Source organism: Pieris rapae, chromosome Z (genome assembly GCF_905147795.1).
Source record: "Pieris rapae chromosome Z, ilPieRapa1.1, whole genome shotgun sequence".
Lineage (NCBI taxonomy): Eukaryota > Metazoa > Arthropoda > Insecta > Lepidoptera > Pieridae > Pieris > Pieris rapae.
Window position 1 is genome coordinate 237,454 of NC_059534.1, and position 20,130 is coordinate 257,583.

Genomic DNA, 20,130 nt, shown 5'->3' on the forward strand with positions numbered 1-20,130 from the left:
GTCCAAACAAATCTTACAATTTATATCAATTATTAAAAATAAATAATACTGATTTATTTTAGGGCTGCACACGTATTTCCGAAAATGGATGTTTTGCAAGAATAAATGATACAACAACAACAACAGATTATAACATTGAATCAACAACATACAGAGAGAATATTTGTCCACCAGATTTCTCAGGCAATTTGCCACACTCAACACTTTGCAGTAAATATTATCTTTGTGAAGAGGGTACAGCGATACTGAAGAACTGCGCGAAGGGATTCGAGTACGATGCAGTAATTATGGTAAATATGTGCTTTTTTCAAGTTTCGATGGACGTTCATTTCCCGGTGAAACAATTTTCACTGTTTTAAAGAAAGACAATTTAACATGAGACCTTGATTCCTGCTCTACACTAGAGATCATATACGTATAGACAACAATCTTACAGTATCTTTTTCAAATTCTTGACATTTTGGTGGGGTCCATACAACTCCATCAGTAGCATAAAATTATTTATGATTTTATTGGAAATCAAACCTAGAGTTATGCACGCTAAAGTCTCGTAGGAATCCGTTTTGTAATAGAAATAATTATCATTTTTTTTAATTCAGTTAAACTCTTTATTTATTTTATTATTTAGGATTGTGTTCCAATATCAGACACCGGTTGTTACGCACAGCAAGGTCTAACAACAACAACAGATAACAACAGATTACCCGAGCTATCAACTTACAAGAACGATGAAGAGGAATATATATGTCCACCAATGTTTTCTGGAAATATCGAACATCCAACTTTGTGTGATTCGTATTACACTTGTTTCGCTGGAATGGAGTTTTTGATGAATTGTTCTCATGGATTTGAGTTCGACCCAGTTGTTAAGGTATGATAACTGCTTTATATTACTCTTTTCACGTGATAAAAATGCAAATCCCATGCTATGTGAAATATGAGTAAAATATATTAAATACATATATATATTCGTTACAAGTCGAAACGTCTCTAAACAGAGTATTTTATACGGATTGTAAATAAAATTAAAGAAATTATTTATTCATACACAATATTCAATCCATTAGAGTTGACTATCATAATCAATGTAATTTTACTATTGTCTCCTGCCCAAGTCATTTACATAAAATAAAATTTGCAAAATCGTGTCATACCAAGCTTTATTAAAAAAAAATATTTAATTTATTTCGAATTACATTTGATTTCATTAAAATATAAACGATTAACTTCAAATTACTTTCCTATAAAATGCTTTAATGTCGGTTGAATCATTATACTTAAATACAATTTCAGAATTGCGTGCGAATCTCGAGCACTGGTTGTTTCGCAAGACGATACAACTTAACAACACCAACAACGACACCAACATCACCAACAACCGAAAACAACGAAGACAAACCAATATGTCCACCGAACTTCTCAGGAAATGTACCTCATAAAACGAAATGCGATTTTTACTATACCTGCTTTAGCGGTTCGGAGTTTTTGATGCAGTGTCCCAACGGATTTGAATTTAATCCTAATACAAAAGTAAGTTCCTTCTCAATTACATATAAACATACACAAATGAAATCATCCTGAAATGATGATAAATTAACTGATAGGTGGGCGTGACATGCGCACCAAATATTAAAATAAAAGATAGAGAAACAATTCTTAAAAGGCAGGTAACGCATTTGTTTCTTCTGTCATTGAGTGTATCCATGAGCAACAGTATCACTTAACACCAGGTAAGCCAGCCAGTTTGCCTCCTATAACATAAAAAAAAGATTTTAGGCTTACAGCTTACCTACTTAAATAAAAAGAAACTTCTTAAAGTGTTAAACATTTATATTGAAATTAATACTGCGTTTGATGGATAATTTTATACGATGCGTTGTACACATACTTGTAAAATTTAGTTGTGTCAATTATAATATAGACTAGTAGTTCTATTTATACATTTGTGTAAATATGCTTTTTTTTCAATCTTAACATATGCTCTTTCTTATTAAGTTAAACTATTTAAACCCCAACTGTTTATAGGACTGTGTTCGAATATCGGAGACCGGTTGTTTCGCACAACAAGGCTTAGCAACAACAACAGAAACCAACAGATTACCCGAGTTATCAACTTACAAGAACGACGAAGAGGATTTTATATGCCCACCAATGTTTTCTGGAAATATCGAACATCCAACTTTGTGTGATTCGTATTACACTTGTTTCGCTGGAATGGAGTTTTTGATGAATTGTTCTCATGGATTTGAGTTCGACCCAATTGTTAAGGTATGATTCCTCTTTTAATTGTTCTATTAACGCGATATTATAGTTAAAGTTGTTGTTTAAGCATACTAGAAATGCCATACCATGAAATATTCCATTCCATAAATTTTCGTTACAAGGTGAATCGCACAATCTAAAAATTATATTAACGTAGTACTTCAAGCTGAGTAAATTTCATGAATTTTGAAATGAAATTAAAGAAATTATTTATTTAATAAGTGTCTTTTAATACAATTTGATTTAAAATGTTTTACCTAAATATAATTACAGAATTGCGTCCGAATCTCGAACACTGGTTGTTTCGCAGCACGATATAACTTAACAACAACAACAACGACGACGACCACGACTCGAACTACAACAACAACCGAAAACAACGAAGACAAATCAATATGTCCACCGAACTTCTCAGGAAATATACCCCACAAAACGAAATGCGATTCATACTATACCTGCTTTAGTGGTTCGGAGTTTTTGATGCAGTGTCCCAACGGATTTGAATTTAATCCTAATACAAAAGTAAGTACCTACTAAATGACATGTCAACATACACAAGCTGGATTTTTAATTCTATGACACGTAATTCTATCTTAATATATATATTTCTTGTGTGCGTGTGTATGTGACTGAACTCCTCCTAAACGACTGGACCAATTTTGATGAAATTTTTTGTGTGTGTTCAAGGGGATCTGGGAATGGTTTAGATTTACAATTTTGTCCGCTGGACAATGTTTTTTTAATTAATTTTTAATTTATTAGTAGTTGTTGATTTTGGAATGTTTTACATTGGATCCGACAGACGGCGCTACCATCGCAGTGTCAAATTTTAAATAATATTCGAATTTTAATTTTAATTTTTAGTCTGTCCCGACAGCGCTGCGATCAAATTAAAAAAAAAATTTGTTATCATTGTGTTATTGTAGACCATGTGCTGGATCGTTAGATATTGTCATAACATTTGAATAATAATTTTCATCAAAATGGTCCAGAATGTTTTAGTTTATTAAAAAAAGTTTGCAATTTTCAAATTAAAGACGTGTAGACAGGACAACGTCTGTCGGATCCGCTAGTATTATATACAATACAATGTCGTAATGTTTTTTTCTTTAATATGTTTTATTTTGTAGAACAAATTCTGATTCTATTTTTTATAGGACTGTGTTCGAATATCGGAGACCGGTTGTTTTGCACAGCAAGCAACAACGGATAACAATATATTACCCGAGCTAACAACTTACAAAAATGACGAAGAGGACTATATAATATGTCCACCAATGTTTTCTGGAAATATCGAACATCCAACTTTGTGTGATTCGTATTACACTTGTTTCGCTGGAATGGAGTTTTTGATGAATTGTTCTCATGGATTTGAGTTCGACCCAGTTGTTAAGGTAGTACAATATTTAAAAGAATTACATATTTAAATGACTATAATAACAAGATTCAATGTTTAGTTTATTTGCTTAGATGTAAAATGATTTGAGCATTTAACATTCGGTCGTACGAACGAAAATATCGTGAGGAATTTGCTTGCCTTATTCCCAATATGATGGCGTATGTCAGGCACAAGAGGCTAAAAGATTATATTACTAGGTTTCCTAAGTTATAAGCGCCACTGATTTTTATTTATTTTCTATACAATACAATAACCAAAGTGACTTATATTATTATATAATAATGTAAGTAATGGTCTTACCTTACCGTACTAGCTAAGTCTGTGTCACGGTTGGAAAGCCCAAAAACCTTACTTTAGCAATACCAAAACAACAACAAGTTTCAGATAATGATTTAGATGTTTACAATTGTTTTGTTTTGCTCACTTCAGATTTCAATCAGAAATAGCTAAAATGTTGCACGAGAAAAAACATTTCAAATGCGTGAAAAATCATTGAATCCATAATTGAAATAAGCAAAAAGTCTTGTATTTTATTTAATAATTCACGATAGTGTGAAGATACTCACATGCGTGTTAAGTTCAGTGGTGGTTGTTGTAGATATTTAGTTTAAATCAAACACTGTATTTAAACATGAGGTTATAACTAACATAAAATTTGGGGTAGTAGGGTGGCGACGCTAAGAAAAATCTAAACAGACTTATTGAAGAGTTTTCAAATCTAGAAGTTATAGGAACCGAATTTTGTAATACAACTTATTAGTGTAGGAAAAAGTAAAGGGCTATTCAAGCGTGCGACGATTGTTTAAAAATATAAAGCAATATAATTATAAGCGCCAATGTGTTTCTAATTTTATCTATATCTGTAACTTAACTAATGCTAGATTACATAACTTACGGTAAACTATTGTTATTATAGATATGTATAGAGGAATCATTTCAGAACATGTGCTTGTTGTCTATAAGCGTATAAAGTAAGCCATACAGGAAATTAAATATGTTTATCAAATAACTATTTAGTTTTTTTATAGAATTGCGTCCGAGTTTCGAAGACTGGTTGTTTTGCAACACGATACAACTTAACAACAACAACGACTACGACATCAACAACAACCGAAAACAACAAAGTCAGTCAAATATGTCCACCGGCTTTCTCAGGAAATGTTCCCCACAAGATGAAATGCGATTATTACTATACTTGCTTTAGTGGTTCGGAGTTTTTGATGCAGTGTCCCAACGGATTTGAATTTGATCCCAAAAACAACGTAAGTAACATTAACAATAATTATTATTCTTAAAGATATTTTGAACTGTACATTCTTTACCTATAAGACGAATTCAGCCTTGGGCTTACAGCCTCGGAACTTATTAACTAGATGGCTGTATTTTTTTAATTAAGATTATTACGGTGTTGTTAATATTGAACAAATCAGCTGGGGAGTAGATAAATATGGATGGATTTTGTGAACGTCTGACCTATGAGAAGATTGTTTCCCTCTGAATTGTTGGTTATTATACATTATTTAACTTAAATGTTAATTATATAAACATTTAATTAAAAAAAAATTCCAGGAATGTGTAAGGATATCGCCGAGTGGATGTTTTGCGCGACAAAATGGTGAGAATTAAATTGAAGTAAATTTTTAAATTATTATATTACTTACCTTAATACTTACGTATATACCTTCTTACCTGCGTACATATAGAAGAATTACATTTTTATGGAGAATTTAACTTTAATGGAGTAGGAGCTCTTGAGATTATGATTTAAATAACCACTTGATTTCTTGATTTCCAAATCCAGAAAACATCTGCACGCCAGGTGAATCAGGTCACGTGCCACACCCAGAACTGTGTGACACGTTCTACCTTTGTGCCATGGGTGAACCTTTGAGGCTACACTGCAGCAAAGGATTTGAATTCTCTGTAGAAAGTGGGGTATGTTCCAAATATGCATCTTCCTTTACTGTTAGCTTGGTTCAAGACTGTTAATAAACAAAAAAATTACAAAAAATGGCTCAAACTTCCAATTTTACATATTAGTAGTATTTTTTTGTTCAACAATGCTATTTTTATACGATGAGCACAAGAGTATACCAAGGTTCTCTTTCTTTCAAAAACCCAAATTGTACAAGGGCATTAAAAATACTGCTTTTTAAATTATTATTCTAAGAATTTTTATTTACAGCAGTGCGTGGCGATTTCTGATGATGGATGCTTTGCGAAAGGTATTGTCATTTGACTCTGATTATTTTACACTAACAGTGAAAGTAAATTGAACTTTTTAGGTCTAATCCTCAGATTTTTGTTTCATAAATACATATATATATATATATATATATATATATCTATATATCTTAAACTTTGATGGTTTATCGTATCAATGGGATGATCATTAAATGTTTGACAGTTACGAAACCAAACGTAGAACTTTTTGGGTTTCGTTTAGTCAAATTCTTCTGCTATTCGGTTCAACCAAATCCGACTTTGTTGGTAAACTCATCCTCTCAATATAAGCAGTTACCTACACTTTCGTCTGTGTGGTTGACACACATGTTCACTTATAAATGACACTAAAACTTCTCTTGGTTCGAGAAAAGTTCCCTTAATATCTGAATAACTGAACTTTAGAGTTTTCGAGAAATTTCTGGAGACATAAAATTAAAAAAAATATGTAAACAGCGCTAGAAAGCCTGCATGCTACACCCAAAAAGTCCACAGCCAGGCTGCTCACCTACTTGCCTGTCACAAAAATATTCACGAACACTCCGCCCGTAACCATTATTTTGTTACAGGAATGCGTGCGAATTTCGCAGCACAGCTGCACAGCTCGCAAGAAGGCAAGGGAAAAGTCTTCAAATAGCAATTACAGTGGTCTCTGGATTATCTAAAGTGACATTTATTGACCTGGGAATGCCGAAATAAACTTGTATTATCTAATTAAGTCTTGTATTATTATTATTATTATTGTTTTCTCTTACACATTTACAATATTCTTAACCTACACAGTTATAATGATAAAAAAGAGTGTATGTACTTATCTACACGCATTACAAGTTATACTTCTTTGGCGTGTGGAAAAAAACTAAAATATAGTAGTGATTAACGATAAATAATAAAATTAATCAAAAACATTTTATTTAAATAAATAAATTATTAGTAAATACTATCACCGCCGTATGTTTACTACTAGATTTCGTGGGATTTTTTGTTGAGTATTAGTAATTATATGTTTTTTTTGAAATCTGCGGCGAAAATTTGATTTTAGTTGAAGATTTATCAACCTCAAATATGTCAAGTCGTAGAGGGGCACAGGTAATCCTACGGTCCCCCCACACCCCAGAAAGGTATCAGATAGAATGAAGCCATTGGGTCATTACTAAATTATATGCTGATTGAATCACACAGCGGGGAATGCCAGCAGTGAGCATTTCATATTTGAATAAATTTTTAATGTAATCTTTAAGAGTTGAGTGTGAAGTTTGTATAAAAAATTTATCAAAGTTTAGGATCACGTCTAGCCATTAGCCAGGGTGGGGATAGTATTAAAAAATAAAACAGCTTTCGTATACAATACTTTATTGAAAAGAGCACAATAGGCCAGATTATACAGGGTCTTAAATCTTTAATTAACGACTCTGGTACAGCTGAAACAAAGCTTTAAACAATAGTTCTTTATTGAGAAGCCTGTTGCAGCTAACTAGCCGTTCAATTAACAGCCTAGCCGTTTAACTAACTCCCTGATAGATTTTCAAACTCGAAACCAAACTCTCCAAACTGTCAACATGGCATCGGCAAACCATAACTTATAGATAATAGAGAACCTACATAGATTATTTTAAATTTATTATTTTATGATCGCGATAAAATATTATATACAAATAATAAAAATATACACAAATGTGAATTATAAGCAATGGGGACTATTTTATTTTATATAATATCAATCCTTAAATATAGAAATATCATAATACGAATTAAATCGTTTCTGTAAATCATTGTTGACCATCAACCATATCGCTCGCTTCCAAGACCTGAAAAAATAAAATTCAACGTTTAATCTAAGATTGACTTTAAATCTGACATCAACTATGAATCTGAAATCAATTTTAAATCTGACATTAACTTTACATCCAACCTTATCTTTGAATCTGACGTTAACTTATTAATGTTGTTCACACTCACTCTCTTAATCTTCTTTCCATACATAGACCAAAAAGTGACTTTGACCTCAGTAGGTTTGCCTGTATGTGCGTCAAATACCCTGCAACTCTTAAACGGTGGGCAATACAAATGTAGAGACACAGCACCGTCTACATGTGACGGATTCTCCATTCTGTGCAGGCCTAGGGCATCTGAAAAGAGGAATTTACCAGCTACTTTGTTTATACTGTATTTGAAGGAGACTTCCAGTCCAAATACCAGCTTAGATAAATTAATCAAGAATTTTAGTATAATGTCAAGTTAAAATTTTAAAAATAATTATCGTTAAATTCTGCCAGGCCTACTAGACAAATAAAGCGGAAGACTCACCATTTATATAACAGACATCATCAATTTCCATTCGGGTCCTTCCGACTTCTTTCATACTCTTTATGTCATAGTTTTCTCTGAACTCATCGAAATCATCTCCATCAATCTGACAGTTCCCGGTATCTCCATTAGTGTATTTTGCGTCAGATTTTTCTAAATCTTCACTCTCCAAACAGCATCTTTTCGCTTTACGTTTCATCTTCTTTATGACCTCGGGTTGGACGTTGTCCGGCCAGTCATACCTGGAATATCCTTATATACTAGTGAAATATGGTCTGTAAATCTTCACTTACTAAAGCAAAAGATCTTCAGGAAACCGCCATTAGGTGTGACATGCACAGAAGCCTGATCACCTACTTATCTATGTATGAAGGCTACACCTATTTGTCTTTTAATCCAAAGGCCAACGGATTTTTGCACAGGGTCTAATACCGGCCTTCTAAAGATGTTCCTGCACCAAGAGTATTAAATGCTCACGTAGAATGAAATACTTTGTGATCACTCGGAATCCAAACACACTATGGTGTGATATGTCTCTGATATGTCAGAGGAGAGTCCACGAAGGCTCAATGACAACACTGCTTCTAAAAAATAAGGGGTTTGGAAAATAGCTAGATGAAAGATGTTCTTAAATATTCATTTTACCTGACTTCCTCTAAGCTCCCACTTAAAAGCTTCATGAAGCAATGCGAGTCTGCATGGTCGTGGATAGCTGACGCGTGTCCTGGACCCCAGCAGAGGATCATGATATTGAAAGCCCCATTTCCCTCGTCAACCAGGTTTCTCGTATACCTGAAAATGGGAAAATGGATTGGAGTGATTTGATTGAGGAAACAAATATTGCTGATCTTTTCGTGTTGAGTAGCAGCAGTGTAGGAAAATGTAGGGTCTTATACCCAACACAAACTTAAAGTTTTTTCTTAGAACAAGACGAAACCAGGTAGGAAGTTCATCTGATGTTTAGTCCATGCATTGAAATTTACTACCCGAGTAGGTTATGCGTTGAAGGCCTTTGAAAAATCCATACGCTCTTTTCTTAAAGGTTATCGTGCCGTTCTTTCAGCTTGTTATGACAATCATGAGAAAAATTGTGCGTTGCCGGCCTCTTTTCTTAAAGGTTTGGTCTCGTTGAATGGGAAATACTTCAATAGGCTGTTTATGGATTAATATTTATTATTCTATAGCTTCTCTTAACGCAGCTGTTATGGGGAGACCCGTGAGAATCTTGGTCACATATCTGCTACCCAGCCTAATACCTCCCACCTTGCCGACGACAGCATACTCAGGTTACTTATTTCGCGAACGGTGGTAAGACCAAAGTTAGCTAGAATTTGGTTGTCTATTCGCTAGTTATGAGTCGGTATGGTCTTTACCAAGTGATAAGAATGGTTATCATTTCCCCCTAACCCCTAATATAATCTTACATAATCTTCATATGACAAAACCATCCCGCGTCAACTAGTACATAATTTCTGATAAGGAAATTGAGTACTGGTCTTTCGCATGACCTCAAAGTAAGGTCATCGTATCTTTATTTTGAAGGATACAGTATGTACTCCATAGTATTATTAAAGCCCTTTATTCGCTGACCATTTTAACTTACATGCTACTGTTATCAAATAGTAGTATTCTTAAATCTAATTTACATAGCGAAAATAATAATTTATTATCAACTGCTTTGGACAGGTTGTCTGTCGATATAGGCCTCCCCCAATCGTTTCCACGTATCTCTATCCTTGGCAGACCTTCTCCATCCTTTTGGTAGATCGTCCTCCCATCTTTTAATTTGACCTCCTCGTTTTCTTTTCGCATAATAGTATTAATATAGGATAAATGGTTGGAATTCATTGATGAAAGCACCAGATGTGGGGTCACCTACCAGGTGCCAACTCAAAACTTTAATTAGCTGTGCACAATCCGACGGCCCAAGAGTCTCTTGGCAGTGTTATAATGCTGACATTTCCTTGCTATTAAACAAAAATCCGTTGCTTAGCAAAAAATTCCTACTAAAATCTAAAATTGAAAGTAATATTATTATTATTGACTTACGATTGTCTGTTTAAAGAAATAAATTATAATTAAAAGCCTTTACTGGATTTCAAATATTATTTGTAAACACTTTACGGTTGTGTATTTAAAAACTCGTTCATAAAAAAATTCCATACTTTGACGGCATTGATAATATTTACATTATGATTATGATGCTAAGCTATTTTTAGCCCACTTTCCGTCTTGACAGTCAGCCAGTTCGACTTGAGAGACGGATCGAGAGTTCTGATTGCTCTAGGCTATTTATCTGATGCGCCCCCTTATTTTTATTTCATTTTTATTACATTTTCTCTAGTAATGTCTTTTATTAACATAGCTTTTATACATTTAGAGAAAACACTTTTTTACCGGATTGAAGCTATGTTATATATTAAACTTATAATTATTTAACATAATTTTAAATTATTCCGGCGTTTCAGTACAGAGTGCGTGGTCACGGTGCGCTTCACTTGCGCTTCTGGCTGCATCAACAGATAGAATAAGACTGTTTGATGAAAAATCTCATTGTCAATTATTGCATATTGTGTATTATTAGTAATTAAAGTTAAAAAAAATATCTGGAACAATTAATAATTGAATAGTGTTCGATTATCTTATCAGTCAAGTGTTGAAACAAAGCACTCTTGTACGCACCATTCTTTATCAAGAAAGCGTTCGTTCTCTTATCGTTGTCAAGAACGACTTAACCCAGGCCTGAAGGACTTTTTTTAAGACCAGCTAAACTCTGCGCGTGCATTATTCGGTAGTACGATGTTCTTTAGCCTAAAGATTTCTGTACGTAACTACACTATTATAAAAGTAGTGTAGTATATTGCTATATTGTCAATTTTTTCCGCAGTATATAGGAATATTTTTGGTAACATTCATTTGGGTTATATCCTAATTTAATTCGATATTGATGTCTTCTATAAACTGTAGAACATTGCTCTATTGTCTATAATTTCCGCAGCATAAGTATAGGTATCTTTATTGGTATTTTTCTCACCATACACTACCGTATTTTCATACCATAATTTTTTTGTAATATACAGCTAATGCTGAAAGAATTTTTCAATTCCAGTTTTGGGACCCATTCAATGAAGTAAAATCTTTCCTTTTTATAATATACTACGAAAAAAAGGCAAACGTAAGGAACCAGTGTTTTTAACTGTTACAGAAATCTGAGGCCATATCGAACACAAAGGTTTTTCGTAGGAAAAAACATTGTGAGGAAATTTCATGTCACGTGGAAATGGGCCCCACACGTCATTTCAGAAAGTGGAGCAAGAACGTTCTGACCTGATGCCCAAGGTATAAACAAAAAAGATGATGGCAAATTAGAAGGTGGATGGTTCAGACGACAATAGGATTAAGAGGAGGCCTTTTATAAAAAAGGACATACCATACAACACTCTAGAAATATAAACACATTTATGCATTAAAAAGGCTATTGTTATTCTAATGAACTCACCTAAAACGGTCATATTTCGCGTACTTTCGCCAGTCCTTCGGATCTGATTTGTAACCAAGCATCAGTTTCTGAACATCCTGTATATTGACGTGACTGTGCGAAAACACCTTGTGCAACTCCTCAATCAGCTTATCTAATCCAGTTATTTCTCTGTAATAAGAGCTTAATTAAGTTGATATCAACCTTTAAATTTCACTTGAATATGACAGCTGCCATGGTTCACTAGGTTTCACTAACACTTGGGCAATAAACAAAGATGTATGGGTGCCTGATGGTGGCCCCAGACCTGTTGCTTCCCTAATCCAACGATACAGTGAGGAAAAGCCATCAAAGTTACTTAACTATATTGCCAAAAACAAACAGAAACACAAGGAATAATATAAACTAATTTGAATACATATACTAAAATTAACAGTACTATGGTAAGATACTTACACGTCAAGTTTAAGCGGTCTGTCAACAGACAATCGTTCTAAATCAACGTTGTCTATGCACTCTGATACCTTCGTCTTGCAATTTGCAGTCTCTATCTCCATAGCTGCAATTAAAAAAAAAAATATTTGAAAAAATAAATTATATTACAACACAATTTACCGACTTCAATGGCCAGAAATGTTGGGTTTCAATTGAATTTTAATATTATTAATTATATATTAAAGATAATTTTAGCGTCTAAGAAAATAAATAAAATAATATATAAATATGCACAGACAAAAGAAATGTGTTTCGCGCCTTTTTTAATTGGTTTTAATACAATGCTCTAGATGTCTTTGGTGCGTGACTCTCAGTAGATGACATTTCAAATGCAAATTTCTATTATTTTCTAATGACAAGAACAAAAAAAATAATTTCACGAGTTTTTATTTTTTATTGGTTCGCCCGGTTTCTTGATGGCCAGAATCGTTTCTTATTATGTTTTCTTTTGTGCCTAAAAATACAATATTCATATTCTAAATTCATCGCAATCAGTCAGTAAAAATTTTATATTTTGATCATTTCGTGACTGTTAATTACAACATAGGCATTCGCACCGCTCTTACTAGGGATTATTAGGGATAAAAGAAAAATATGTTGCGCGTGTTTTTATTTTAAAATTTACATTTTATTTGAGCCATTTATCGCCTAGCAGTAACCTCTTCATACAATTTTGATCTCTTTGGTGATTGAAATATTTACTAACAATATTCTCATACCAAATTACTATAACTTCATACAGATTGATAAGCGCGCTTAAATTTTTGTTGTCGTGCCCGAAATTATCGACTACAAGTAACAAATATATTTTTGTCTGTAACATTAAATACAATCCACTTCGAAAAATAAAGAATGCATTTCGCGCGTTCCTCTCTTTTCAATTGGTCTGCGCAGTTATTGCCATAGCCAATTGAAACAAGCCACATTCCAAATTTAAAAACTATTACTTCTTAAGTATAGAAGCAAAGAAGTAATGCATTTCGCGCCTTTTTCTGGCTTATAATGGTCAGCACGGTTATTTCCAGAGCCGGTAACAAATTAAAACAATCCGCATTCCAAATTCAAATACTTTTACTTCCTAAGGATAGGAACAACAGAATGCATTTCGCCCACTTTTCTTCAATACGTCAATAGATACAATTACGCATTCCAAATTCAAATCTATGACATCTATCTAAACCAAAATATTATGAACAAATTATTCGCAATATTTACTTCGTACGATAATATGTCAACAAAAACAACATATTATGATAAACACTACGTCATTCAGATATCTTGTTAATGAGACAATTCTGTGACGCTCAATACTCAATCTATAAACGGTCATCTCTGCATGACACGCTAATATAAGATTCAAACTTTGATTTTATATACTTGGGTTGGGGGTTTATTTAATTGTAATTATCATTAATATGAAGCAATGCTGGCCTGCAAATCATCTACTTGCCTGTAAGACAAATGATTATGAAACAGACACCCATGTGATGGCCCCAGAAAGGTTGTATCTTAGCGTTGGGGTAGGAAGATACCGTCCGTAATAGCGGGAAGGCTGGTTTGTCACGGTCATTCATATATAATTATAATATTTAATATTTTATATAATTATAATATTTAATATTTTATATAATTATAATATTATAAACCTCAAAACGAACGAATACGAATCAGTGTTTAGACATGATGCGTTTCAATTAACATATACTTGACATCCATTGACATTTATTATATATTATTGTCTTATAAAACTCTTTTAAGATATATAGATATAGGAGACAAATCTTTGTTTTTAATTTATTTTATTATTATTAATTACTTAAAAGATGTCATGTTGAACATGGTGTAATGGTTGCAGCATTGTGTAAAACAAAAACTTGGCGATTAAAGAGTGGCGGAGAGTTTATTGCCAGTTCTTCTCTTTCATTATACGCCCTTGATTCGACAACTGGCAGTAAATGTTAAATTAGAAGTTTTTTATATTTATATTTGTTTTATAACGTTCATAAGTATACATTGTGCTACCTAAATTAATAAATGATTTTGATTGGTTAATAAATTTTTTTCGTTTAATTGGAGACACGACAATCGATGTATGATGGCAAAGAAGAATGGGAAATAAAGAATACAGAAAGTAGAAAGTAGAATTCTTAGATCGCTTGAAGAATGTAACGGGCTTTGGTATAGGATGATACGTGGAACACGTTAGCCTCATCTCACCTCCCTTAGACGCTAATGTTGGCGCATCAGCAACGCAGGATAACAATAAACGGTTCAAATAAAGAGTCCCTTCTTTGATTGTTCCCCTGTGTGCTCTTAGTTGAAGTGCTAATTAAAGATTTAAGTTAGCACCTGGAAGGCTCCTCGTGTTTTATGTACCCAGGAAATGCCAGGATTAAACATGCCACAGGAATCATTTTGAAATATTCAATCAATAATTTGTAATTATTATTATTACTATGTTATATTGTAAATACTGTTGTGTATTACAAAATATGTTCTGGGTTAAAAAGCTGACTTCGATTGCCTTGGCGACTCTGAGGTCGAGGTACTGCGGAATTGACTTTTCGCACTTGAAGGGAAACGCCGTGAGGAAACCGGTTGGCCTATGACCGTGAATAAGGCAACTGCCTATTAAACAGTCTCTCTGTCTCTCAATTGTCAAGATATATATGCTCAGTTGTTAATAGTTGGATAGTTTTAAGATGTGACGACAACGTACTGATTGTATAACATGTTTGACGTATCACGTAAATCAATCATTATTATTTAATACGATAATAATGATAAATCTGTCTCATCTATTTCCGTGAAGTTGATATGATTGTATTTTTTTCTTTACACAGATTTAACAGAAAATTCGGATCTACCGTAGGAGTGGAAGGTCATTAAAGACATGTCGCACCGACTCCAAGTCTTCGTCGACCGCTGTCTTCGCTGTATTCTGGGCATCTACTGGCTCAAATCTTTCAATCAACTTTGGGAGCGCTGTCAGAAAACCCTGATTAGCCAGCTCAAACGCAAATGTAAATGGATACACTTCGATGGAATCATATTCAAGCAGGCACTCGAGTGGAAGGAAAGGAGAAGAAAACCTGGCGTGGTACAGTTGCAAATGAGGCAAAGAGAGTCGGTAAGACTTGGAGCAAGTAACAAACACTGGGCCCCATCTAGGACATTGAGTCATCATTATCATCAATGGTTATACAGCCCCTTGTGGGCCTCAGCCTCCTCAATTACAATTATCTTAAGTGCTTTCCGCGTCCAATTACGAACCCCTATTATTTCGAGGTCTTTGATAAGTCCATCCCACCAACGCAGCCTCGGTCTACCGGGTTTTCTTTTGCTACTGGGTTGTGAGGACATATAAGTCAAGTTATTCAATAAAATTCATGACCACAGAATTTTGTAACAGATTTTTCTTAAGCGGGATTTTCAAGCATTAAAAATGGCTCCGGGATCCCTAAAAGCCTCTAGCAGGCCAACATAAGCGGAATAAATAATCAGCATCTATATATGTCCAATCAATGCATAAACAAGTATGGCGAATGAAAGTTATTTTAACGAGGTAATAAACTGCAATACCCTTTCGAGTCCGTTCACTCTAATGATATTATTCAACGTATATTACAACAACTTCAAATGTAAACTAACTATATACCTAAACATTTATTATTTCTTATTAATAAAGAGGTTATTATTAAGTATACATAAAATTCTCGTGTCACACAATGTTCATAATGTTCCTTTACTCCTCCGAAACAGTTCGACCGAATCTTCGAAATTTTAATGCATATTTAGTAAGTCTGAGAATCGGCTTCTATCTGTCACATCCCTTGAAACCTAATAAATTTATATAAAGAAGCTATCAAGCTAATACTAAGCCAACGAAAAATGTATAGTGAATCATAAGATACACAATATCGCTACTGAGTACTCTGCGAATAAAATATCATAATGCCCTTGGTATAATGATAATATGTTGGTGTTGTGTATGTTGCCTGGTCCTATCATATATATCTATATATATCATATATAAGGAAAGCGAATTTTAAAAGACTTAGGTTAGTCGATAATAATAATTTGGAAGAATATGATACAAAAATGTTGTGATACAATCTAAACTTCGCATATTCTGCCAAAAGTAATGGCGTTAAAAGTAATTTCATACAGAAGTTACACATATTATTATTATGGTCAATTCTTATATAATTTTATCATTACATCATCATATCATAATATTTTATTACGTCATCAAAAAAAAAATTATAATGTTCCACGCAAATAATCATTAATAGAATAGAAAAAAGTAACTTTTAATGTTTTTAGTAAATTATCTGTTTCCCCAAGGGTATAAAGAATACGACCAAATTCAATCGAGAATATTCAGTATAAACAACTAATTTAATAACTGAACACTCGAAATTGATTCGGACCCACTTTTGTGTCGTTTGCTTTGGAGTTAGATTATTCAAGTTCACAACATCCTGTCAATATTATAAACGCGAAAGTTTGTAAGTATGGATGGTCTTTCACGTAAAAACTACTGAATGAAACTTTACAATAATAGCAAGACAATACACCAGAGTAATACATAGGTTTATAAAGATATTGTGTTAATTATCCAAAATAACAAGTAGGAAAAATCTTAGCATGCGCTGCCAAAACCGAATATGTATGGAAATGTTTATCTTTAGAAGTTTTTATTACGCCTCGCTAATATAAGCTACTTGAAATACTTATCCCATGCAGATGAAGTCACGGCCCCAGCTAGTCATATATCTACAGTATGTAGTAGATGTTTATTCTATTATATTCTCGAAGAATTTGAATGAGAGGTGAGAGGAACTCCAGACGGAATTTCGAAAATTTGCTTAATATTTGAATAAGCGACAACAATTTTCAGTACACGATAACTTAAAAACTTCCAAATAAATTTTTATACAATTCACACCAATCGTGGTTCGTGAGGAAGGTTTAGGTATATCATTCGCAATGGTTATTAATTCGCAGCAGCATTTATTCTTTTTATAGAGCTAGCAAGACCTGATGTAATATTGTCCTTGGATGTGAGAAATATTGCGAGGCGGTGCATTATATATATATATATCAAATTCATATAACTTCGTGTCACAATGCTAATTCCCATACATACAGGAATAGGAATGTCCAGTCCAATAAATTATTTTTTATTTTTTAGACAATTTTTTTTGTTTTTTTTTTTATGATACGGCATACAAAAATATATACAACCCTTAATTTACACCCCTAGATCAAACCGTACTTTTATTTGTTAATTATGACTTGAACTTCATCTATGTACTAAAAAGATAGGCTATGTAAATTTAAGTAAGAAGACACGTACGTTCGCGAGGACAGCTAGTAGGTATATATATATATATATATATATTTTTTTTATATCTATTAGCAACAGTATTGCGTGAACTAAAGACGAGAAGAGATGATAGATTCTTACAGTATTTAAAATTCTCGAGTTGAGACCAAATATACCAAATAGATAGAGATAAAATATACCAAAAATAATTTTAATACCGTTATCGCGTTAAAAGAACAAAAATAGAGACGCTGTGCAACATGCAACTTAAATGGAGATGGGCGGAGCAAGTAGCCAGTTATACAGATGACTGATAACACAGTAACCGAGTGGACTGGATCAAAACCAAGGGCAATCCAATAGGGCCATGGGCCAACGGGATCAAAAGAGTAGCTTGAAATTGAATGACAATGACAAAGACTTCTTCTCTTGGACATTGAAATCGCCGTCGCTTATTTAAATCTAAATTAGCATAATTTTTCAAGTTCCGTCTGGAGTTCAAACCTCTCATTCGAATTCTTCGAGAATGTCATAGAATAAACATCTCGAGAGCTTGATATATTCGGTACTGGGTTGATCAATTCAATAAAAGCATTGTAGAGTGCCTATATGATAACTAAACCCTGGTTTTTAGCAATATATTTCTAGTAAAATCTTAGAGTAATAAAATTGTATATATATATATATCCATTTTTGTTGTGTATATCAAAAAGGTGTGGATAAATAAAGGTTTATTATTTACATACCTGCAACACTTATTTTTCACAGATATATTTCTCGCAAATTCACTTTTGCCACCGTCGTGTACGGATGTTGGAAAGTAACTGCAGAGCCGGGATGCCAGTGTCGGCGTATCAATTTCTACTTGTAAATTGATAAAACTTTATTCTTTCGATAGCAAAGTGATAACGGAAAATGATTCCTTGCGATCATGATTTGTAAAGACAATTTATAAATTGTAATATATTTTAATTTTTTTTTATTAATGATATCCCTGATTGTGTTCCTGTTGGAAAAACAACTCATATTTGGTCGTATAAACCGATAGTTGTCAGACTTAACAGACTATGAATGACGTTGTTCTTAACACATTAAGTGCTCTTGAGAGCTTACGAGCGTCCCGTTGATTTTATTAAACCATTGGCATCCTCTCGGATCCGAGTATTCGACACCCAATGTTCTGTATGCAGGCCACTCGGATCCGAAATTTTATTTTCATTAAAAATACATATTTTCAAAAATTCATATTTACTTAATCAAAATTCGCCATAAAAGTTTTGGTTTCCGGCTATTACTTTGTATTCATTGTTTAAGCATTCAATTTGTTAAGAACCTAAAACTACCTTATTTTTTTGCATTGTATTTTTCCATTGTTTTGATAAAAATATAATGTTATCAAGTTTAAGATTACCCCCAAGTGACAAACGAATGGCGACGTGTAACCAAGCAACGATAAACGAGATCAAGAACAGTTTTAAATATGTGCTCTGTTTCTTATTATTAAATTATAAGCTAAAATTAAATAATGCGTTCACTAATTTCTGACGAATTTAAACTATTTTCTACAGTTTAAACTATTTATTTAGTTCCCTCTGGCATTGAGAGTGTCCATGGGCGGCGGTATCACTTAACATCAGGTGAGCCTCCTGCCCGTTTGCCCCCTGTTCTATAAAAAAAAAGTTCGAAAATAATTTCTAAGGTATCTTTTGTCACGATAATATGATTTTTTTTAAATCTGAAATTGAAAAAAATCTAATGATAAAGTTGGAATTCCTGAAATCGATCAACTCATCTGCGATGACCGTCCACCCAACGAAACGAGGAATTTCAGTTTACTTTTTTTACTAACGATCACTATATAATTTACTTCTTTAGTTATCCCGATTTCAAAACGAAATTCCCTTATTTTTTCCTTTTAAATACTTGGCACTAGTTAAGTTATACGCTGGCGTCGTGCTATCGTAGTTAAATACATTCGGGGAACTACTCACACGCCGCCAAGCGGAAATTTGGGTCGCAGAAAGTTTGTCTTCCGAGTGGCCAAAAGAACTGTATCTACGTCTGAATTTGTTGACTTAATTGAAAGAAATAGAAGCATAGTACAGACAGGAATGGGATTTGAAGGAGGCCTTTGCCAAAAAAGGGCTCACAGATATTAGAAAAAAATAAGATGAAATGTGTTTAAGTGTAAAAGCATTTGAATTAAAGATTCGAAGAGACGCCATCTTGTGTAGTCGCCATTTCGACGTTTCATGAAATGTTAAATGAAATCGGAAATTTTATTAATTGCCTATTGCGACTTAAAAGTAATTGCTCATAAATCTAGAATCATCGCGATAACGTAATCAAACATTAATTATCATATTTTGTGTTTGCCAATATTTTTGCGTAATTATCTGATTTAAAAAAATACAGGCCTAGCTTAAACCATTCTTATTTAGAGGATATAGACCAACGGAAAATATTTGCAAGAAACTTCTAACAATGACTTAATGTTGACATATCTCTGCTCGGACATGACTTGCCGCAGTTTGATAGTTTGCGAGTTACTGTAGCTGTCGTCCGCACAGCGATTAATGTTGCTAAGTTGGAACATATCATTGGTATGCAGAAGAAACAGGGTCGGTGATAGGA

The 20,130-nt window shown here is 33.4% G+C and overlaps 2 protein-coding genes across 8 annotated transcripts in view; one reads left to right on the plus strand and one right to left on the minus strand.

Annotated features, from left to right (window-relative positions):
• Positions 1-6,602, plus strand: part of LOC110993397 (mucin-2) — a 33,723-nt gene extending 27,121 nt beyond the window's left edge. For 5 of the 7 annotated variants that reach the window (XM_045633997.1, XM_045633998.1, XM_045633996.1 and 2 more), the window contains 11 exons: positions 63-290; positions 629-871; positions 1,294-1,530; positions 2,026-2,268; positions 2,536-2,784; positions 3,420-3,656; positions 4,690-4,923; positions 5,231-5,276; positions 5,457-5,596; positions 5,847-5,886; positions 6,454-6,602. In XM_045633997.1, coding sequence (XP_045489953.1) covers positions 63-290; positions 629-871; positions 1,294-1,530; positions 2,026-2,268; positions 2,536-2,784; positions 3,420-3,656; positions 4,690-4,923; positions 5,231-5,276; positions 5,457-5,596; positions 5,847-5,886; positions 6,454-6,521 — 1,965 coding nt within the window. In that variant the 3' untranslated portion in view covers positions 6,522-6,602. The remainder of the gene's footprint in view (positions 1-62; positions 291-628; positions 872-1,293; positions 1,531-2,025; positions 2,269-2,535; positions 2,785-3,419; positions 3,657-4,689; positions 4,924-5,230; positions 5,277-5,456; positions 5,597-5,846; positions 5,887-6,453) is intronic. The other 2 variants (XM_045633999.1, XM_045634002.1) reach the window with 2 other exon arrangements.
• Positions 6,603-7,220: 618 nt separating this feature from the next.
• Positions 7,221-18,357, minus strand: LOC110993393 (cysteine dioxygenase type 1). Its single transcript, XM_022259648.2, has 7 exons — positions 18,243-18,357; positions 12,126-12,228; positions 11,691-11,840; positions 8,837-8,983; positions 8,192-8,433; positions 7,844-8,013; positions 7,221-7,692 (listed from the first exon to the last, which is right to left on the minus strand). The coding sequence occupies exons 2-7, from the start codon at positions 12,224-12,226 to the stop codon at positions 7,654-7,656; spliced, it is 849 nt and encodes a 282-aa protein (XP_022115340.2). The 5' UTR covers positions 12,227-12,228; positions 18,243-18,357; the 3' UTR covers positions 7,221-7,653.
• Positions 18,358-20,130: the final 1,773 nt, after the last annotated feature.